Genomic DNA, 23,896 nt, shown 5'->3' on the forward strand with positions numbered 1-23,896 from the left:
TCCGTCCATGCGTCCCTCTAGTGAACACTCCAAGTACCACCATCTCGCATATCCTCTGGGTTATAGCCACTTTACATCAGCAGAAATTAGTGTGTGCGGTGTTCCCTGTTATGCTTCGGTTGAGCGTAAGGTTAGCTAGCAGGATTTTAATGCCAGCGAGACAGGTCATGTGAGCGATGAGTTGCAGAGAAAGGGATTAGATGTTTCAGAGAGTTGCAGTAAGGCAATGGTTAGACTAGAAGACGTGGATACTGTAGAACAGTGCACGGAGGAAGCGAACGCAACCAAGCTAGGTAGCTAAGAGACAGTGAGCAGATGTTCGGGGTTGGGCAGGCATATTGAAAGAAAAAGAACGACGCATTGATGAAAGATAATAATGCCGGAGGGTTCGAGAAAGAATGAGATGCTTTTTACGTGCATTGTAAAACGCATAAAAATAAGAGAAAATGAGACAGCTGTAGATGCCGAGAGAACCGGTCAGGGTCACCAGGACGCAAGTAGAGTGGTGCAAAAGTTGCAGACGCATGAGACGAAAGAAAACCACTCAGAAAGAGCTAATGCTATGCCTTGATCATCAGGCAGGAAAACTAGTGACGAAAAGAGCCGACGCAGCGAGAGTCAGGACGCTACGCACGACAGCTGATTCAAGGAGGCATCGGAGTAAAAGGAACAGAGGCATTAGCTGTGTCGAGCGTCTTGAACCATGGGGCGCGAGTAGACATAGGAAGAAACTGAAAAATATGCGGAATGTGAAAAAGAACAGATTGAAGTGTGTCACACACCGGTCCCGTTGATTAGGGAGGCTATCGCACGGCTAATTCCAAGGGCCGAAGTATGGGCCCCCCGAACCGCACCACGAAAGCGTGGACAATTTAGAAGTGGTCCTTTTTGGCGCGCCAGCGGACGCCGGCTGTGGCACAAAGAACAAGTCAGAGCCGAGAGTTGATAAACAAAACAAATATTATATTCTCAAAAATGGAAGATCGAAAACAATACACAAGAATGTACACTCCACAATAGTTAGATACAATACGTTACCAATCAAACAACGTACTACACAGTACAATCAGCCACACTCAAAACAACGGACACAGACAACGATACGCACTACAATGCAGTCGCATGCATTGAACAACCAAGACACTTAAAGACTAAAGAGATAGAAAACCTATCCAGTCCAAAGTTCTTGGAACAAAAGTCTGAATGATACTCTTCCGAGAATCACTCACTCAAAGTCCAGCGTTGTTGTCGTTCCGCGCCCTCGAAGTTTCTCTTCCATGAAACCTCGCGTCTTCAATTGGCCACTCTCCAAGCTTCAAACTTCTTCGTCGGAAACACGTCGGCTTCACACACGCAGCTGTTGTCACGCGTCTTCGCTCGATAGCGGTAAACACACTCTTGCCTGTAGCTCGAGTCGTCACCCCTCAGGTGCAAATCATCTTCTTCTCCCGCTTTGTCTCTACGGACCAAAACCTTCGCCGACTACACGGCGGTATACCCTACGCGCTCTGGCGCTAACTTCCGTCTCCTCCTGATCTCTCATCTCGGCTGCTCGGTTAATACCTTGCGCGCGACATTCCAGAAGGTTCTCGTCATTTCGTCGGCGCGATACGCAGCGAAGGCTGGGAAGAGGGCGAGACGGTTGGAATGCCCTCCGCGGCCGATGACTCAACTCGGTATGACCACGCCCCTTTCGTTCTAGAACTTTCGCGGGCTATCTCGGCCGCCGATGTGGGGTGAGGAGGTTCGTCGGCGAAGCCACGCTTCCAAGGGGAGAGCGCGCGCCCAGGGAGCCTTGGATGTTTGTTCTTTTTTTTTTCTTTTGACCTCCCGGCGTCTCTTCCGCGCGTTACCGCAAGAATTTGGCGGCGCGCCCATTTTTAGCGCTCGTTCTGCGACACTGCCCCCCACTTTAAGAATATTATCTCATAATATTCAGAACCACACAAACGAGCGCGAACAGTCCCCACACACTCAAAGACTGTAACATAGTCCGTCGCTCATGACACGTCACATTCGCAATAGTTCACTCAATACAACTGTACATTGTAATTCAATTACACAACACGTGAAATATAACCACAGGCACACGAGTACAACACTCCATCACACATTCCCGATAATACAAATGTACAAAGTTCTCTCATTACAACAATTATACAACACTATACATCACATCACAGCACAAACACTTCGACACTTGTGACACAGGATAACACAACATTAACACAACATATGGCACTCAGCACTGCCAAACACATTCTGATTCGACCTCAGCACCTATCCTGTGTATTTCGAGCTGCGTTTGCGTCCTTTCTCGCGGCGCTCGCTCGATCTCTTCTTGTTTTCTCTTGTTCTTTTTCGGCGAGCCTTTTCCAACGACGGTATCTGAGGCAGCATCTCAGCCATCGTTGTCACTTCCGACCCTGCTAACGCGTCATGACGTTCGACGGGTCCGGTCTGTTTATTTACCAGCTTGTTCATGTCTCTACACTTGGCCTGGCTGGCCGACTCCGTCTCCTTTACACTGTCGGTCAATTGGGGTCGTGCCGACGTACGTCCAGCTGCCCAGCGCGTGAACTCATTCAACACGATCGTCTTCTCATTCGCTGTCTCTTGCGCCGCGGCTTCACCTTGGGCTCTAGTGAGATCCGTCACGGGATGCTCCTCCACTGTATCTCGCGGTCGCTGGGTTGGCGAGGGCTCTATCTTAGGGTCTTCTCCCAATCATTCCGGATCATTCGGTCCTCGCGCCCCGGCGATGTTTCCGATGACAAGGTCGTAAAGGGGGGTCGTCATGCATAAAGCAGTAACCTTCCCGCTGAAGTACGGGGTTTCAACCTCAATTTCTGCTTCGGGAATCATCCGAACTGTACGGTCAATTAAGCAAACCGGTTTCGTTTTGCCGGTCAACTCACTTTCCCGTACCAAATTTCTCCGCACGATAACCGTGGAGCTACCGGTATCTCTTAGAACCGTAATCTTCTTCCCCGCAACCTTTCCAGGCAGCGTTGGCATTCCCTTCGTAACACCGGTTGGCCGTTTTGACACAACAGCTCCCACAATAGGAATTTTCTCCCCATTTTTCAACTACAAATCCGTCGGTGACGGCATTATCATCGGATTTCGGTGCTGCTAGCACACAGGATACCTGGTGAGTTTGACTCGCTCCGTTTCGACATGCGTCTGCTTTGTGCCCAGTCTGGCCACACTTAAAACATTTTACTGCCGTAGGGCTCGTAAAGATCGTTCGACAGTTTTTCGCGCGATGACCCACTCGGTTGCACAGAAAACATCGCGGAATGCTCTCTGGTGCACGCTTCTTTTCTTCGGGAGCCAATTTCTGCGAATCATCGAGACAATCCTTCTTGACCTTGGCCAAATTAGTTCCACCTTGCACTTCCAAGAATTGATCAGCCAATTCAAGCATTCCTTCAAGTGACTCAGCCTTCCTCTTTTTCAAATACAGCAACAGGCTTAAGTGACAACTAGTAAGAAATTGTTCTCTAATTAGGAGCTCTCTAAGCTCATCGTACTCCTGTGCTGTCCCTGAAAGTTCAATCCATCTGTCGAAATAATGGCAAAGTAGGGCGGCATACTGCGTAGCCGTCTCACCATCAGCTGGCTTTCCTGTCCGAAATCTGTCCCGGAAACCTTCCACAGTAAATCTAAATCGCTTCAGCAGAGCAGCTTTCACCTTTGCATAGTTGGCTGCATCGGTCGGCGTCAGCCTACCGTACACACTGAGCGCTTCCCCACTCAAGCAAGTACTCAAAGCAGTTGCCCATTGATGTTCCGGCCAATTCTGGCTCTTCGCAATCGTCTCGAATCGGTAAAGTACGCGTCAAGGTCGTCCTTCCTTTCATCAAACGCCACGAGCAGCTTGCTTGGGTTCAAGCGGAAGCCATGATCTTCCCGTTCGCTGCTTTCAACTCTAGCTTGGACGGGAGTTTCACTTCGCTGTTGCGACTGGAGCCGCTCGAGTTCCATCTCGTGCTGCCGCTGCCGTTCCCTTTCCTCTCTTTCTTCTTTCAGCTGTCGCTCCTTTGCCTCTCTTTCTTCTTTCAGCTGTCGCTCCTTTGCCTCTCTTTCTTCTCTCGCCCTCTCAGCGGCCAGCTTTTCTCTCTCCAGCTCCAACTTCAACTGCTGCTCTCTTTCTTCTTTCAGCTGTCGCTCCTTTGCTTCTCTTTCTTCTTTCAGCTGTCGCTCCTTTGCTTCTCTTTCTTCTCTCGCCCTTTCAGCTGCCAACCTTTCTCGTTCCAACTCGGCTGCTTTTTCTTCCTTGGCTCTCTCAGCTGCCAACCTCTCTCGTTCCAACTCAGCTTCTTTTTCCGCTTTGGCTCTTTCGACCGCCAGCCTTTCTTTTTCCAGCTCAGCTGCCTTTTCTTCTTTGGCCCTCTCTTTTTCTTCTTTTTCCTTCTGGGTGACCCACTTCCGTAGTTCGGCGCCAGAAAGACCCATCTTCTCACCAAGAGCGACTAACTTTTCGAGATCCATTGTGTCTCGCAACTCGCAAATAAAACCTTGCCGCGTGCAAAAAGTATCTGCCTAAATCAGTCTATCGGAACACTCTCCTGCACTCGTTAACGAGAACACTGAACAACACACAAAATCGTTCCGATAGCACTATCAACAACTCGAGGCTCTTTCTCACTACTTTGGACACACTGTGCACCAAAAGGTCCTGTCGCGGACGCCAGATTAATTGTCACACACCGGTCCCGTTGATTAGGGAGGCTATCGCACGGCTAATTCCAAGGGCCGAAGTATGGGCCCCCCGAACCGCACCACGAAAGTGTGGACAATTTAGAAGTGGTCCTTTTTGGCGCGCCAGCGGACGCGGGCTGTGGCACAAAGAACAAGTCAGAGCCGAGAGTTGATAAACAAAACAAATATTATATTCTCAAAAATGGAAGATCGAAAACAATACACAAGAATGTACACTCCACAATAGTTAGATACAATACGTCACCAATCAAACAACGTACTACACAGTACAATCAGCCACACTCAAAACAACGGACACAGACAACGATACGCACTACAATGCAGTCGCATGCATTGAACAACCAAGACACTTAAAGACTAAAGAGATAGAAAACCTATCCAGTCCAAAGTTCTTGGAACAAAAGTCTGAATGATACTCTTCCGAGAATCACTCACTCAAAGTCCAGCGTTGTTGTCGTTCCGCGCCCTCGAAGTTTCTCTTCCATGAAACCTCGCGTCTTCAATTGGCCACTCTCCAAGCTTCAAACTTCTTCGTCGGAAACACGTCGGCTTCACATACGCAGCTGTTGTCACGCGTCTTCGCTCGATAGCGGTAAACACACTCTTGCCTGTAGCTCGAGTCGTCACCCCTCAGGTGCAAATCATCTTCTTCTCCCGCTTTGTCTCTACGGACCAAAACCTTCGCCGACTACACGGCGGTATACCCTACGCGCTCTGGCGCTAACTTCCGTCTCCTCCTGATCTCTCATCTCGGCTGCTCGGTTAATACCTTGCGCGCGACATTCCAGAAGGTTCTCGTCATTTCGTCGGCGCGATACGCAGCGAAGGCTGGGAAGAGGGCGAGACGGTTGGAATGCCCTCCGCGGCCGATGACTCAACTCGGTATGACCACGCCCCTTTCGTTCTAGAACTTTCGCGGGCTATCTCGGCCGCCGATGTGGGGTGAGGAGGTTCGTCGGCGAAGCCACGCTTCCAAGGGGAGAGCGCGTGCCCAGGGAGCCTTGGATGTTTGTTCTGTTTTTTTTCTTTTGACCTCCCGGCGTCTCTTCCGCGCGTTACCGCAACAATTTGGCGGCGCGCCCATTTTTAGCGCTCGTTCTGTGACAAAGTGTGTTGTCTCAAACTCGTTATTGCTTTCATGAAAAATAGATGGTCTTCTGGAATGTGTTTGAAGTAGGTCGATTGATGACTTTAATTGAAGCTGAATTTTGTACACAATGAGTTAGTCAGCATTGTGAACAGTGAGTGTTACACTCTTGTGGTAGCTAAATTTTCGAGTGTAGCCAATAGTGTTACGGATGATAGAATAATGGACTTGCCAAACAGTGTAGTGTTAGATGACGTGCTTGCTAAAGTGCTTTTTGACGACCACTGTGAAGTGAAAGTTACTTTAAAGTGAACACTTGGCAAGCGAAAGCACCTACAAGATCAAGAAAGAGAGGCAAGCAGTTTTTTGAGAAAAGAACTCTTGAAAAAGGGGGCAAATGTCATAAAAAGAAGCCCTTCTGAGACAAAGACGACGAGGAAGTTCAGAGAAGATTGTAAAAAGTGCGAGTAGGCTCACCGTACAGCGAGGCCCGAGGTGCTAACCCCAGTAACGATCGGCGCGCGAGCAGCGAAGAGCTGGGATTGTCGACGTGGGCTTGGCAGAAGGTCGCATCGCCACCGAACGCAGTGGCAATGGGAGCGGCAGAACAGTGACTCGACAACCTGTGACGCGGCTGTCCCGAGAAGACGGAGACCTCGCCACATTTCGAAGGAGGCTGCTCGGGATGCAGTAGCTGCTTACAGCAAGCACAGACGTTTCTGGCACAAGCCCCCTTCGAGGCCAACCGACAAAGACAGTCCCCAAATGGCCACGTCAGCATACAGCAATAGGTATCGCCTGCGGCCACTAGGCCTAACCTAGGAGGCCTCCGCCACATCAACACCGACATCAGGCGACGACGACGACGACGGGCGGCCAGGTCGGCAACAGCAGCAGCGACAACATTCGTAGAGAACGTCGACATCCTCAACAGATACCGGAAACAACTAATCAAAACATTGACGTCAAGATGATCAGCGTGACCGACCCCGGACATTGACGAGCTGCAAATCGGCTTGGTAACTATGAGGCTAAAGATGCCTGATGTTGACTAGGACGATTTAGCGTTTAGCGTGGTGGGAATGTAAGCTTAGTGAGGCTTAGTTTGCATTTTTAGGACAGTTTAGTCTGTATGGGAGTTTGTTTGTGGGTTAATTTTAATTTAGTTTGAAGTTATTACTAGTTGTTTTGCACATTTTTTGTATATATATTTTTCAGTGAGTGTTCATTAAATGGGTGTGGTAACGCAGTGATGTCTCTGTTTATCGCCCGCAGTAGCAGCCTGTAATTTGCGACAGTGACGATTGTCCCGCCTGATCGCAGAGAGCCACCTCCCCCGTACATTAGAGGCAGCTGGTATTGCATGGAACGAAAGCCCATCAGTGTTGTTTTTTTTTCCTCGATTGGCACAGCGGTACGCAACAACACGACATGCCGGGGCACTTGAAGCACATGGTTGCACAAGGTTGAAATATAGAATAAATCACGAATACCATCAAAATTAAGAGCATTATTGCATTATTCCCACCGCCATCACAGCCAGATGGACTGCATTCGGGATAAGTAACAGTTAAAATCTGCGAGAAGCGCGAATGCACTTGAATTCCGATACAAACACGAATTCAGGAGATTAGCAATAGACGCGGCCAGTTAGCGCCAGCATACCGTAGCCTACTCGCACAGCGCCGCCATGTGATAACGGGAAGGCGCAGCGGAGCGCGCTCTCGATGGCCGGAGGACAGCATTCGCCCGGGCACTTAAAAATATAGAGGAGGCATTGGCATGGGTCACCAGTCCGTCACACCGCACGCAGCATGAAAAAGTTAGCAGTGAATGCACTGTTGGTTACCGGTAGATCCTGCCATCTAACACCAGAAAAGTATTCTTCCGGCCATTTTTAACTTCTAGCAACCAGAATCGTACCTCTGCGATCGAAGTGTGGTGAAGTTACCGTATCCACAAGCAGAGGCATACTCATAACATCGCACCCACACAGGAGAAGCACAAGCCGTGAACCACCAATGACCCACAACGCAGTGAAGTCGTCAAAAAGGTCTTCACCAGTTTTCGTAAATAACACACCATATATATCACCACAAAAACAAAACAGCTTTAAAATATGCACAACCCATGCATAATTACAGCAAAAGTTTGCCACACTTACCACAGCACGAACAGGGTGGAGTGGCTTTCGTTTGGGACGTCCAGATTCATCAAACAGTTTAGCTATCTCAGCAGCTGATATGGTAAGCTCTAGAAATTAATGAATACAAGTGAAAGAATGACTTATTTCAATGACACTGCAAGATGACAACTTACCCTTGAGACCAGGACTACCACCTGCATTGGAGAGAGTGCAATTTTCACTGGATGCTGAGCTCTTGAGTGACTCAGAAACAAGAAAACGCCTTTCAGGCCAGTCAGAAGGATCACCAAGAGATGCTACAACAACAAGATATAATGTATATGTGCACAAAATAGTAAACAGAGAATAAACATTGGTGTACAAAAGATTCTAACCATATGTCATGTCGTCAGGTGAACTCAAACAAGACTCTTCAGCAGAATCAGTCGCCCGATCAGACTCCACACTCTTCAATACATCAAGAGATTTTTCAGGCTCTTCTACATCCTCGCGGAAGCTTTCATCACTAGCTGAAGAAAAAAAATGTTTGCAGTGAGATTGGTAGTGGCACAGACCAAAGAAACAGTAGCGGAGAAGGAGAGTGAATATATGAATCTGAGCTTTACCAATAAAGTCCCCAAACGAAGCAAGGCTAGGTGAAACATTGTCTTGCAGAGAATCAAGAACTCTGTCAGTGCAAACAAGTGGTATTTCTTGCATCAGCTCAGAAGTAGTACTTCCAACTGCAGGTGGCAAGGATGCACTCTCCTGGCCGGAATGGAGGCATGTCTCTGTGAAAGGAGGCGTTTTCCGCAAGGGGTAAACAATGTTCATGTTGTCAGCTGCCATTAATATAAAGTGCAAGTGGCCACTTGGTTTCTGATGGCACTGGTCTCCCACTGAAGCAGCTGCAAATTTAATACGAGTTAATCTTAACAATCAAACAGAAAAAAAAGAGACAAACTCACACCGACATGGCTTTTCCATCAGTAGATTATCCTGCCAATCTGTGCTAGAGGACGTTGATGATTTTGCTTTCATGTCAACATCATCCCAGTATGACAGTCGGAGAATCACGCAGGCCTAGTCAATAAAAATGAAAAAAAAATAAAAAATGTGTGCTGAGCAACAGGCTTCATGTTTGGACATAGTCACTTTAAAGCAAATGCTATCACTACTCAGAAATACTCGTTCCAGGCATATAACCAGGGATGGGGGGAGCTAGGTTTCCTTCCCCGAAATTCAGATTGAGGAGGCTGTTTTACAAAAAATAATAAAAATAGGTCGTTTTCTAAAATTTTCAACAGGTACTGCCCCCTCTCCCCCTTTTTCGCCTACGAAAAAAATCGAAAAAATTTCGGGCTACGCGCCTGACTCATTCAATATGCCAAATGACATGTACCAATGTGATAAAAAGAAATACAAACAGTACCTATGCACTCTGCTGTTTGCATTTATTTTCAAAGGTTGTAATCTGGCAGGTAACAAAAAGACCGTCATCCATGATACAACCAAGAACCACTCTGCCGTCTTTTTAATGCTACCTAGATAAAAGTGCAATGAAAAGCAGTGTGTACAGTGGAGCACTAATCCACTGTGCTGTCCATAACCCTTGTACAAGCATATATGTAGTCAGGGCCAGAGCCAGGATTTTTCTTCAGGAGGGGGGGGGGGGAAGGGGCACTTGCCAAAGATCTTGAAAAATGAAAAAAAGAAACACCTATTTTTATACTTATTTTCGGTAAAACAGCCCTTTGTCATAATTTCAAGAAGGTGGGGGGGGGGGGGGGGGGCTAAGGCTCTTGCTCTGGCTATAGGCCTGTAGTAAACCACTGCATGGTGGGCAGCTACTTGGGCTCCAAATGCACCCACTACATGAGGCTAACAGTAACAAAATTTTATGAAATGAACAGTTCCAAATAGTATAGATATAAATGTGCATTCATGCAAAACTTTTGTTTATGAGTGGTAGAATCACGAAAATCATAGCAATAGCTACTAGTATTACCTAAACTAAAAAAAAAAAACAAGATTTTCCGGGAAATGACTGGTGAAGAGAGCATGACCTAAAACACTTGACTCCCTAGTAAGACCTCACACACAAGGGGGCAGTAAAACATCTTGCAGGCAGCACTACTAGACTAACGTAATAGTGACAACCATCACATGCTTGAATCATCTGCTTAGATGCTCTTTAAAGGTTGCTAAAAAAAAGTACACCACAATGATCCTTGCGGCCTTGCCAAGATTTATTTGGTGGTATACACTACTCATTCAATGAATTTAGTCAAAGAAAATTCTGTCCCACTTGGCTGTTAATGAGGTATGGCAAGATAAATTGACTAAAGAACAGATGTTTGTATTTCATTCCTAATATATTATACACACTCTGGAGAGCGACACCAGAGTCCTTTAAGGCCATGGAATTTTGCCACCACACTATGGAGCAGCTTCACACGCTACCCAAGGCTGTCACAACGTGATGAAACTTTGCCAAAAAGAGCATTGTTCATGTGATGAAACCCTTGTTTGGCATGACATGAGCTGATGGTTGCGGTGCTCCCTGTGCACCCACTATGTTATTTCTTGAACCAGCTGAAGTGTGTGAGTGGAACGACATTGCCGAACACATTTTGTGCGATGACGAGCCGTTCCTTTACAAGAAGACAACCAAAAGGCATGTCTAGTTTCCTGAGTAACAAGGAGCAGTGTGGGATATGAATGTGGGCCCTACTGCTGCTAGACCATCATGATTCCAACTTTGAAGAACGTGCATGCATATGTTCATGGAGGACATTAATGCCACCACAGACACTGTTGCTGCCTGCTATTCCAATTTCAATTATCTAAATCTTGCTTTATCTAAATCTTGCTTTATCTAAATTTTGCGTAGAAGTGGCACTGCATTGGCAAAAAATTTATAGCTGGCACAACAACTCTGTTTAATTTTCTTGGACATTATACAAAACCATTCTACGTAAGCAGCCCAGAAAATCGAACAGCCGTGATCTGGGCAACAGCCCAGATGTTTGCCTATTTTTACAAGTGACACTACTGGGGCATTGTTGCGTTTGCAAAGCATCTAAAGCACAAAAACATGATAAGTGAAACCTATTAAAACGTCAGGACTAACGTCTCATGCCAAGCAACCACGGTGGCCGCACTTTACTCGGGGAATAAAAAGAGTTCTTTAGATTTAATTACACATTCAATGATTAAAAATCTGAAATTTTCAATTCACTGTGCCTCAAAATAATATAATAATAATGGCGCTTTAAATCCAGAATTTTCGTGTCTTTTTAGCCGAAACCACCGTGAGCAGCACATTTTGACCGGCTACTCCTTTCGCCGGAGGGCTCATGCAGGTCTTGGGACACACTCAGACACTCGTTTACACGTGTTGTGCGTTTAAATCGAACATCTTGCAAGTTTAAAAAGCTCGATGACTGAAGCTATCTCATACACAGCCACAGCCACAGCAGTGTCCGCATCCCCTCTCAAGCACAGCTGTGCCTCCGATAACGGCCGCTGGCTTTATATGAAACGGAGGTCACAGTTTTGTTACCATAAGCAGTAGCAACAAAAGCACTCAAAGACATTAAAGAATTGGCTCGAAAAACTGCCTCCCGACAGCCACGAGGATGCTGTTTTCCATGATCTATTCTTCATGTATGCGATTTTTATAACACATATGGCTGCATCAATGAACTACCTATATTCAATTTGAGCCATTTTCATAAGCTGTGATTGCAAATGTTTCCATTAGTGTGCTTTTGAAGCACATGGAAGCATAACCATTGGTCATCGTGAGCTTGTCCTGCACATTTTGAAGCATAAAAAGAGACATTCCTTGCGGTTGTTTTAAAAAAAATTTTCGAAAATTGCTACCTTTTATTGAAAACTATCTCATCGATTACACTAAAAATTTTTTAGGTTATCCTGAAATATCTTATAATCAAAGCCTAAAATGTTGAGAAGATGGGTTGAAAACAAAATAATCAGAAAATTACTCTTACAGCACATGACAAGTGAGGGAAATATTTTTTTTCTAGTGAAGTAAATACACGAATGCGCTTTTAGCTAGAAATTACACAAACTATTATGCAAAATTAGTGTGCAATATTTTCCAGTAATGCTGTATTTGTCTTATAAAAAATTTAATTTTACCCCTTAGCATAATGTTTGGCTCTCGGTCACAAGAAATGCTACATTTAAAAATTTACATGATGTGTTGGCCAAAAGCATTCTTATTCAAAACAAGAAATGTGTCGAGTACTTTTTGTATTCTGTGTCCTTTTTTGTACTGACTGTCATAAGTATGCTCAAACTAGCCCAATGTGCTACATTACTTCAAAACACAAATTTCTAAGGAAGATCCTGAATAGCTTTAAAGATATAAAGCTCCTACTTTCTGCAATCTACGATGCATCAACATAATGGCAATGAATGAAAAGCGCCTGCCTACTAACTCGTGAAAAAACAAAAACAAAAACAGATAGTACTGCTGCACAAGGTTTCAACTGTTACAGAATATTTCAATTTTTTGTTTTACTAAACGAGGCGACATTACTGTCAAGGACTCAGTAATTATCACCTTTTTTTTCGAGAACGCAAAAAAAAAAGCGCATGAGCCATACACCCATCAACCCAGTCCTCTCAACCCAGTCATGTGCACTTAACTCCTCAAACTAGCGATACTGCCTTGCCCTCTCATTTCTCTTGTACTAAAGCATGAGTACCGACAATGCATCTATCCATCTAACTCAATATTCAACATCAGCACTCTGTCAACTCTCATTCTTCGTTTGTACTACTCTTTACACTAAAAAATACACACACATACCTGCTCGCTTTCATTAACCTTCTTCAAAACCCACGCTGGCAAAGCCTGGACACTTGATAAAGAGACGCTAAAAAGACAATGCTAAGGCAAATGCAATGCACAGCCAATTGGGGAATGCTTGCTACATGTGTAAGAGTGAAGTGATACAAAGTGATCCAGGTAACTCTAGCCAGAGTTTCAACATATGCCAATGCATTTTATGACAACGAGACCATATAAATGCTGGTGACTATTGCATAGAGTAAGTCAAATTTTTTATTTTCGGATAAAAATTTTCAAAGAGAAAGTTGTGGATCGGTTTGCCAAACGTCTCATGAGACAGTTTATAGATATCTACTGAAACTACTGTAAAAAAAATTTCATCTTTTTGGCTGATTGCTCTAAAAACCTTTGTGTCGCATGCCCTAAAAGCAATGTCATAGTGCTTAGGAATGCAATGAATCTATTTTTAACACTGCTACCTTAAAAAAGACATTGCAGCATATGGCAGCACGCACCAGGTTCCACAAAGAACACACACACAGAGACAACACAAGTGCTGAACTTAAACTGAATTTTATTACAGGAAAGAATACCTTAAGTAGACGGTGCATGCATTGTTCACACATGATGTGTGCCCATTGCAATGGTAAAAACCAAGAGAACCTTATGTAGCAGCAACCAATTCGCTATAAACAAGAGGAACAAAAGCTCGAAAGAAAAATGTAACCTTGTCAAGTGTTAATACCTAAAAACTTTCTTTTTAAGCTACAACAACCGATGGGCAACTAATGCATCCTTCCTTTTTATCGATAATTTCTACTGCCTCTATAATTTCCCAGGTTACTTTGCCTTTTACTTTGCCCACCACCTTCGTGTTTTCCAACACGAATTCGCAGCCGTAGTTTCTGCAGTGTAAGGCAAGGTGGCAAGCGTCTTCTTTAGAGAAGTAGTAATTATGCAGCATAAGCCTCAAGTTGAGGCATCAGCCCATTTGCGCAACATAGACCCAGTCACTCGTCAGTGGAATTAAGTAGACTGCACGCTCTTTGCAGTGGACGTAAGGGCGTCTGCGCTTAATCGAGCAGACTTCAGTCGGTCTGAAAGAAAAAAAGTTTTTCGAAAGAAAGTTTTTAGGTATAAATACAGACCACACTTACATTTCCCTCTCTACTTTTAGTTGCTCTTGTATAAGCGAATTAGTTGCTGCTACATGACAAGATGCTCTTAGTTTTGATCGTTGCAGTAGGCACACGTCATGTGCGAACAATGCATGCGTCGCCTACTCAAGCTATTCTTTTCCATAGCAAAAATCCCTTGAAGTTACGCGCTTGTGTCATCTCTTTGTGTGTGTGCTCTTTGTGTAACATGGTGTGCACTGCCATAGGCAGCAATGTCTTACCAACTAACCCGCCAGTATTTTTTAAACCTTAAAAAAGCACTTTCGGTTTCGGTATCGAGGTATTGTGTTGGCACAGTGATGTGTGATGTGCCAACACAATGCTGAGTGACGAATGCTTTCAAACCAAAGTAATATAGTTTTTTATACATACTGTTTGGCTTGAGTGTGTATAGAGCACTCACCGTACATATAATGGAAACGAGAAATGACCTTTATAGGTGTGCCTCAAAATAGAGTCAGTACTCCTTGAAGCAATGTTAAGCCTGGATATAACGAAATTTGACAGATTCTTGCAAAAATTCACATAGAACGAGTTTTTGTTCCATTCAGCTTCAATAAAAAATTTCAAACATGAAACACAAAAATTAAGAGAGAACAGAAGGCAGAGGTCACCCCAAACCTTTATTTGGCTATTCAAAAACTTCGTTGCTATTACGATAGAAATTTATCAACACTTTCAGCAGGTTTCTGCTGTCACTGTCATGTCCCGTATAAAGTACAAATTGTCAACGTTTCTTTGTGCACCTCAAAATCTACCTGCGTGTAAAAGCTTGCGAGCAAAGGCAACAAGCACTCCAGAAGCATAGATCAAGCAAGCCGGCCTATCTTCATTGTTCGGAATGTGCATGCAATAACATAACCCCGCGTGTTAAGACCTGCCGTCGAATGGTCAAGAAGAGAGAAAACATCCCACCAGTTTTTAACGAGCATAAAAAGAAAAGCACGGGAAGAAGGGAAGGAGAAGCAACAGTGAATTCTCATTCTAACGGTGCGGTTGCTATCTCGGCAAGCATCAACACACGGCTCGTATACTTGTCCACGTGCTGCGCTCTCAACAAGCGACTTCGAAAAGAACGTTTCTCCCTGGAGTGGTCGTGTTCCCTTACACCAGCGTTTTGGGAGAGTCACGCGAGATCGAACCCAAAAGAGTTAGCTGCCAGCCTTACTTCATATAAAATCACGATTCCTTGGTTTTTGCTAAAATGCTTCTTCGTCAAAGATAGCAATAGTGAACGCTCATACGACATCAATACAATAATTAGCTCCAGCGATGCACCATCATGTTGCCGGAGCTAATCATGAAGGCCATGGCCTAGCAAACGCATGGCGCAGCACAAGATTGCAAAGCACATGACGAGTCGATCTCCAAAGATCAATTGTTGTCACCATGGTCTCAGACAGTTTCCCCCAGCATCTAATCTGACACCTCCTCGATAGTGATGACACAGTTGTTTTCTTACAAACAAATTGCAATGGGGGCCACTCCATGCACATGCACGACGTCAAAAATAAAGAGCGAACGACATGAATACTAGGGAAAAACTTGAAGGACGCTTCCTATATTTCAAAATGTGTTTGGCAAAAGCCTCTGGCCATTCAAATAATGTTTTTGTGTGTTTTTGCATGACGCACCCAGTGGAATGGCCACAGGCTTTCACCGAACACACTTTGGAACATAAAATGGGAGCAGCTTGGGCTGGTTGGTAGGTCATGATGACTTTTTCATAGTTATAGTCTGAACAAAGACAAAACGATCACGAAAACGAATGTAATTTTGAACACACTTTGTCGTGGAATCCTCACCGGGCAACTTGGGAGCCATCTTTTCAAGTCTAGCGCTGCAACAAGTGGTCTGATGACGGAGTGTTGTTGCGCACGCCACTGTGCCATCCCGTGACTGCTGAGAGAGTATAAAGGGGAGAGGCCACAGCTGTGGCAGCGCAACTGTTAGTATGCGCCCCATGTGCGCCGCTGTGCCGTCATGCAATTGCTGAGAGAGTCTGAGGGGGAGAGACCACAGATGGCACGATTTCAGGGCATGGACGGGCACACTGTCGAACGCCACAAGTGAGAGCTATTAAAGGCTTTCGCCTTAATATTATTTGGCAACATGCAACATATTTTTAGTGCAAAAGGCAAAGGTGAAAGAACTCAGAGAAGCGAAGAAGAAACAGCACAAAGGGCAAGCGCTAATTAGTGCTTGGCCCATGCACTGTGTTTCTTCTTCACTCCTCCGAGTTCCTCCACGTTCTGCTTTGCCACTAAAAATGTGTCGCATGTGATACACCACCAAGTCGCCCAACAGGAAACTTTATTTAAGTACTATTCAAAAAAGTGCTCTCCATATCATAGGCTGATTTAACTGTATTGCTGTTTCCCTGCTTACTACAGATGCTGTCGCGGACAGCTTTCTTGGTGGTATTTCCAGTTCAGGGAAGAACACTACATCTAGCACACGGCCCCCGGGTCAGTGGCCTAGGAACACCGGATGCGCGCTTTTCTCGACGACTTCTGTTCTATTCTCCAAAGTGGACGATAAGAGTGGCGACACATGCACCACATTCACTGGTTGTTTGTGTATCTGCATGTATCTATGTCTGGTGCAGGGTGAAGAACCAAGTAGACCCCAAAGGACGGTCAGTCACCAGTGAAGCTCTTGAGCTACTTGGACCTTTGCTCTTTTTCTCTGCCAATAAATCAGTTCGTTTTGTTTTTAATCAACCGGCCTTGTTTCACCTTTCAGTGTCTCGGGACTTGAGCCATAGAGTCATAAGGACACTACAGATGCCCATATATAGAAAAATATACTCATAATCAGGCAGCGCACAGGAGGAAACAGGACAAGCGCTGGTTTAACAACTGAAAATTTATTTGAAGCAAAGCATATATATATATATATATATATATATATATACACAAAAAAACAAAATATCATGTGCCAGGCAAGATTATATCCAGTTAATGAAAACGATTTCTTGCTCTGACAAAGCGATAGATGGCTGGCAAACAATTGCCAACACACTTCGCCATTGCGTTAGCCTGGTTCTGTTTTATATGTGTGTGTGTGTGTGTGTGTGTGTGTGTGTGTGTGTGTGTGTGTGTGTGTGTGTGTGTGTGTGTGTGTGTGTGTGTGTGTGTGTGTTGATTGATTGATTGATTTGTGGGGTTTAACGTCCCAAAACCACCATATGATTATGAGAGACGCCGTAGTGGAGGGCTCCGGAAATTTCGACCACCTTGGGTTCTTTAACGTGCGCCCAAATCTGAGCACACGGGCCTACAATGTGTGTGTGTGTGTGTGTGTGTGTGTGTGTGTGTGTGTGTGTGTGTGTATATATATATATATATATATATATATATATGCTTTGCTTCAAATAAATTTTCAGTTGTTAGACCAGTGCTTGTCTTGTTTCCTTTTATGTGCTGCCCAATTATGGATAAGTGCCCAATTATGAATAAGTTCCAACTCGCCTGCCTTTTAATTATACTACAAAAATATACCACATGACATGTCCATTTGCGTGCCACGATTATAGTACTTATAAATGTTTCCTGTACAAACGATATGCTTCCTTAGCAATCATTCATGACAGCAGTAAGTCGTACACAATAGGTGCATCCTAGCACAGCGACCACCCTCGGCGCTGCTCACCTTTTGAGCAGCAGCATACCCGACCAAGCACTACAGTCATTTGCATACACATGTTAGGAAGCTCTGCCATCACAGCATGCATAAGCACACAAGCGGTCATGTCTCGTGCTATCTTTCAAATTTTGCGGGCATCAGTAACAAGCAAAAAGAAACATATTAGATAGAGAGTTAGAAACCACCTAATCAGATGTTTTGCACACCAATCTACAACTTTCATAGGAATTTATTGCTCAGTTTCACTGCTTCAAAAGCCCATTAATTAATCTCACTTGACCAAACAATTGAACAGAACACAAGAGTGATGTCACTTAATCCATGCCACAGTCAGCAATAAGTATTTGGTCTCATCGTCATAGAGTGTGTCAGCATATTTGTAAACTCTGGCTAGAATTAGCTACAGTGCCCTTATAAACCTCTCCACCACTTAACGAAAAATCATGGAAAATCGCAGAATATTATGGTGAAAAAATAACACTGATAATAGCAGAAAAAAAAACTGCTCAGTATGTTTTCGTAAGTGTTACAGTTTCAGCTTGACAATATTACTAAAAAAGAATTCAAAGAAGAACATCTGTCAGTAAAGAATTTGACCAAATGCCACCAACTAAAAAGCATTAATTCCTAGTACTATTTCTGGCCTTCAAATTTTCTATCATAGTTGATGCAATGCAAGACAGCTGTCATTTAAATTCTAGGACATTTTGTGGTCGAAAGCAATAAGTGGCACTAATACTTTTTTTTTCACAGCATTGTGTGAAGGGCTCCTCAATTAACAAAATTTAACAGTGATCATGAAATATGTGCTATACCTATCAGAGCTTTCCATTATGAATAGAGGGTTGTCCTATGAATAGGGGTTTGGCCTTTGATAACCTTTACGCCCACTAGAGAAATTTTACAGAACTCATTTGCAATGTTATAGAATACTATACTACCATAAACCAAGGCAATATGTGTTACATGCATGAAGTCCAAAATAATGCAGATTGGGCGGCATTGGTGGAATACAGGTAACATTGGAGTGTATGTTAGTCACCTACACAATATCGCGGACAGTCTAGCATATTTCCAACTAGTCAATAGCTCACAGAAAGTTCTGTACGAGTTCTGAGCAGCATCAAAAGGTTCAGCATAATCAGTGCACAAAATCAGCAAAGGTTTCTTACAATGTAAAAATTGGGGTTCATTAGGCCAATTTACAGGAACTTCTTTCTTGCTTCCTCCAAACCAAGTTTAAAATACATAAATATTCATGCAAGTTCAAAGCAAAATTATAATTAACTAGTTACTTTATTAGCTCATAACTTTTTCGAAGCTGAAAGGCAACCTTTTTTGGCTAAGTGACATGGAGGAGGAAGCACCATGTCACAATTTCGAAGCTGAGCATAAAAAAACAGGAGCGTGCTGGGAATTCTATCATGAGCATCAAGCACAAGATGGCAGCGGCTTTAGGGGATGCTCGCTTGCGGACGCTAGGCGCACTACCTCTCAAGTTTAAAAACAGTGAAGCTATTTTTAGTCTAGGTTTTCATGTCCGGGATCCATGGCAGCGGGCATCATCAACGAGTATGCACCATAAAAGCTGGATAAATCCCACCATTCAGCCCTGGTTCACTCAAAAGAAAGAAGGCAACAAATCGCGTGCAATTTACTACAGTCGCACAACTGTCCTGTTATACTTTGTGGTTATAAAAGGTGGTGGCTATATTACCAACACAAAACTTAACAAAGTATGTTTATTAAAGAGCAGTGACACAACATATCTGAAAGACTTGCAAAACATACAAATGCAATAGCCTGGGACCACCAGCTTTCCAGTTTCATCAGTGTCCATGAAGCATAGCTAGTTAAGTGTTTCTTTTTTTTTTCTCCATGCAATGCGATTGACACACTGACACAGTTCTTCCATGAAAATTTCAAGCAGCAAATCAATATCCACAATTCGAGTACACACCCTTCAACCAGCAGACGAGGTATAAACCACTACTTTTTAAAGGGCCAGTAAACAACCTCGAGGTCCAAAAACTATGAAGAGAAATATGCACACTTTTGCTATGTAAACATGCTGCCACAAGAATTTTGCAAATACGTGCCAAAATAACAAAATTATAGGGGTTAGAACATCCGTTTCAGCAGGTTTCAAAATTTCACGTGACCTTGCCACCTTTCTTTGCCATAGGGAGGGGAAAGGTGTAGACCGCTGTCGTGACTCCGCTCACTTCGGCAATGTGACATGACGTTTGCGATACATTATCGGCACACAGACAACGACCAAGCACGGCACCGCCGACATGAGCATGTGTCATAGCAGCGCGGAGAGAAAGTGCAGTTCGAGGAGCACACCTCCCGCCTCTTTGTCTCGGAGGTTTTCGTTCTGGTAATACTGCTTCTCCCAGTAGTCTTGGGCTCTACAAAATGACAGAGGGCTGCACAGGAAAATGAAAACGCAGACTGCGCCGCCGAAAACGCATCACCGCAGAGCCAAGGTGCCGTTTAGTACAGCAAAGGACCAATCGACGAGCTCAGTGGTACGTAAAGTTGCCCAAGAGCAAGCTTTCATCACTGTGCTTGTACGAGGAGGATTCTTCAGGCAAAGAAAATGGGTGTGGGATTATTTTTCGAAATTAAGAGTCTACATGGCGTGTAGCACTGTAATACTTGAAAATTTTGATCGCCACGGTGTACTGTACAAGTTGGCAAGCTTGTTTGCAGAGTGTAAAAAAAAAGTCAAAGCCTCTTTACTGGCCCCTTAATTTGTAATGATACTGGAACGAAAGCAGCAAGTAAAATGCAAAAAATTTAGTAGCAGCAGGAAAGGATACAACCGGAAATTTGTAGGAACAATCAAGTGCACTGGGAGGCTGCTAAAAGGAAAGTCATCCAAGACCTCTATAGATGTACTCCAAACCAAGCGTCCCAGTGATAGGAGGGAGTAGTAGTCCACGACTCTCTGTAATAGGAGGGAGGAGTAGACCGTTAGAGAAGTGCTTTGTACAACGAAAGTTCTGTTTGACCAATATTCTTGATTTATACAGATAAACATTGCAATGCCTGTCTTACCTGCAATTACACACCAAATAGTGTTACAGCTGCGTCAAGGCGATGTTTACTATAATAAGCATGTTAATACTCGGGGTGTGCCAAAGTTCTTTGTTTGGCAAAAGGTAGGCAGTGAGAAGTAGGTAGAGTTTGTTATAGACAAACCAAAGCTTCCATAAAAGTTTAGTCCTTCTGCATGCATGAAATAGTGAATGCCAATGTTAATGTTAATAGGAAGTTATAGTGCGTTGAACATTCACGAGTGAAATCCCAGCTTGAAATTGACGCACTTGCGAACATTCAACATGCAGGGGTGCAACAGCCGAAATTCAATTTGGAGCAATTTTTAGAGATACCAAATCTTACTTTTATATCATGAAATAGCAAATTTGGAGCAGCATAAAAAAAAGGCTTATATTTAGAAAAAAAAAAAGATGTATAAACCAATTAACATCACCTAAATCATGCAGTGTGAACATCAGCGCTGCCATTTCAATGAAGTTTTGAATCCCCCCACTGAGCAAACAATGATGAAGTCCATATTAGCATTTGCTGTGCCTGTCAAATCGTTTGACAGACTCTGCGAATGTAAATATCAATCTGCCAAGTTATGACCTTGAAATTTGGGAAATTTGCAAAACCAAAGAATAGGGGAGGCAAAAAAAAAAACTGGCACACAATTTACTTTGTTTGTTTTAGGGAAGCAGAAATGTCATACACTGCTTCAAATGATTGCCAGTAGATTATTTAGACATCAGTAATTATTAATGGTACTCAGAATTGTGCGGCATACAAACGCATGAGTAACTGAGCAAAATGTGCAGTGTCCCACTAGCGCTAACAGCCCCTTCAAAATCTCAATATGCTATTCCGCAGGGCCCTAGTGTACTGCGGCGAAGGTGGCTCAAGCAGCATTAGAACCAAAGCTAAAAAATTTTATTTATTTATTTTATTTAGCCATGCTACCGATCTCACAAGAAGACCATTGTATTTTCTAACCACTACACCCCCCCTCTTTTTTTCACCGTGGAGTTAGGTGCCGCTTCGGCTCCCTTGCAAGGCGTGTTCGACCAGGTTAAATAACAACGGTGCGCGCCCGCAGGCCTGGCAAAAGTACCGAATATCTATCGCCAGGACCGTGGCAGGGATGAAACTTTAAGGCGAAAATAAATGTTTTATGTACCACTGTTAAGGCATTCAACATGTTCGCTGGCAACGCTGGCATTCGCAGCACGTCGAGTTTGTTCGCGCGAGGAAAACGCGGCATACGCTTCCAGCTTTAGTTCTTAACAAGCCATAGCTGCATTTTCAGGTTAGGAAATTTACATTTCCCGCGAAGTGTCGGTGGCTACAATATAATATTTTTGTCTTGAAGGTTTCTTTTCTCACCGATAGATATCGCTGTGGCCAGCGGACCGATGGGTGCGCAGCGTTATTTTATCTGGTCGATCTCATCTCGCGAGCATATGACGGGTGTTTAGAATATTTTAGGCATATTCAAGGCATTATAGTTCGAGTCTGCGCGGTTTGACTGATGGCGCAAGCTGCAGGTGGCCTACATGGCCTGCATTTCTTGCCGAAACTAGCACACCTGAAAGAAATTTTGAGGCTGACTTGGCATTTTGGCGTAGCATGGCGCAATTGTAACAAATTTCACGATTTTGGCACAGCAAATGGGAATTGTAATAAATTGTTGCAATTGGTGCAGCTGTTGCACCTCTGAACATGCCATAACTTTTGTTCAAATGTATTTAGAAACTCGTTATTATTGCATTGCAGACAGTTCTGATTGTAGATTATTGTGATATGCTGATTTACACACTCACTTTTATAAATAAACTACGTCTCCAAAAGGCATATGAATTATTTTGTATTTCAAAAACCACATACATATTATACAAGAAAAGTAATTACACTTTTGAAATCAGCACACGAATACAAACAAAGTCATGGAGTTTCATCACAATCAATCAAAAAATTTCAAAAAAAAGTTTAATAGTATCACCTGTACACAGAAGTGTGCAAATATTCGAAAATTTAGAATAACAAATCGAATAGCATTCTATTCAATTCGGTGCTCAAATTGAATAGGGCATATTTGAAATAACAAATAATTTACTAATATATTTTTGGTAAGTCAGGATAATTTATAAATGCTCAAATGAACAAGACTTTGGAACAAGGAGCCCCCCCCCCCCCCCCCTCTCCCAGCAACTTTTCTTTTTGCATCATTACTGAGATGCATGCAGCCCATGTATACTTGCAATACTATTGTCACGGAGTCGTGACGTGACCGAAGACAGGAGACTTTGTGTTGGAATTTAACTGTTTATTTGGGCGAACCTGTGCCCGGTAAACGGAAAATTCGATAACAGTAGCAGTCTTGGGCTAATAGCGGCGAACGGAGCATCGGCCGCCGATCAACTACTCACAAGCGGCGAAATGCGTCGGCATTTATACTCTTACCATCGAATGTTCTAGCGTTATCGCTGGTGGTGGCGCAGGTTTCAGAATAATCTGTACAGTTCGCTGAGTGGGCGTGATCTTATCAAAATGATCTACTAAAGTCCGCAAGCTTCTCGAAAACTGCAAGGGCGGTTTGCGCTGAGAATCGCGTAGTGTTTTGGGGCGATAACAAAACTTGAGAAATAGAACGTGGCACTATAATCGCTATATTTACCACAAAGTAAAGACATTCTTGATTAAAACTTCGCAGTCACTGATGTGGCAGAGTCATCAATTCACTCTCCTTACCATGGCATTCATGATGATTTTAAATGAAGAAGATTACTTAACATTTATGTATGACGTTTATTTAAAACCTTTCGAAAAAGTACCACCTTGAATATTGTATGTAACTGCTATATTTCAGCCAGCAATTACAAAATATTTCTAACGCTCTAGTTGCTGTTGCATACGAGCATGCCCCCAATTAAAATAACTAGTATTTTCTGTCAGTTAAAAGTCACTGCAATGTTTCCAGTGAAAGCTTTTGAATATTTGTTTTATATAAAACTACTATAAAATTCTTAGGTCAATTTGAATATTGTTACTTTAATAGTCAAGGTTGCTTTGAAAAAGGTTGCCTCACTATTCAAAAACTATAAACAGTGTTCGATTTTTTTTTTCGTATTTGATTCAGTGTCCTCAATATTCAATTCATACTTGATTCCGCCCTAAAATTCACACCCCTGCTTTTTAACATGACTATCAAACCTTTCCGAAAGCTCGGAGTTCTAAAAAAGAGGCTTCGAACGACA

General features: G+C 43.6%; 1 protein-coding gene across 4 annotated transcripts in view; it reads right to left on the reverse strand.

Moving 5' to 3' along the window:
- Window positions 1–23,896, reverse strand: part of LOC142777432 (uncharacterized) — a 67,871-nt gene that overhangs the window by 36,702 nt on the left and 7,273 nt on the right. For all 4 annotated transcript variants that reach the window (XR_012888082.1, XM_075881822.1, XM_075881823.1 and 1 more), the window contains exons 8-14: window positions 20,420–20,547; window positions 12,784–12,850; window positions 8,909–9,023; window positions 8,567–8,848; window positions 8,336–8,470; window positions 8,135–8,257; window positions 7,980–8,068 (exon numbers count right to left, since the gene is read on the reverse strand). Coding sequence is in view for 3 of the 4 variants with exons in the window: in XM_075881822.1 (XP_075737937.1) it covers window positions 7,980–8,068; window positions 8,135–8,257; window positions 8,336–8,470; window positions 8,567–8,848; window positions 8,909–9,023; window positions 12,784–12,850; window positions 20,420–20,547 (939 nt within the window). In the remaining variant the exon portion in view is untranslated. The remainder of the gene's footprint in view (window positions 1–7,979; window positions 8,069–8,134; window positions 8,258–8,335; window positions 8,471–8,566; window positions 8,849–8,908; window positions 9,024–12,783; window positions 12,851–20,419; window positions 20,548–23,896) is intronic.

The sequence above is a fragment of the Rhipicephalus microplus genome, chromosome X (genome assembly GCF_043290135.1).
Source record: "Rhipicephalus microplus isolate Deutch F79 chromosome X, USDA_Rmic, whole genome shotgun sequence".
Classification (NCBI taxonomy): domain Eukaryota; kingdom Metazoa; phylum Arthropoda; class Arachnida; order Ixodida; family Ixodidae; genus Rhipicephalus; species Rhipicephalus microplus.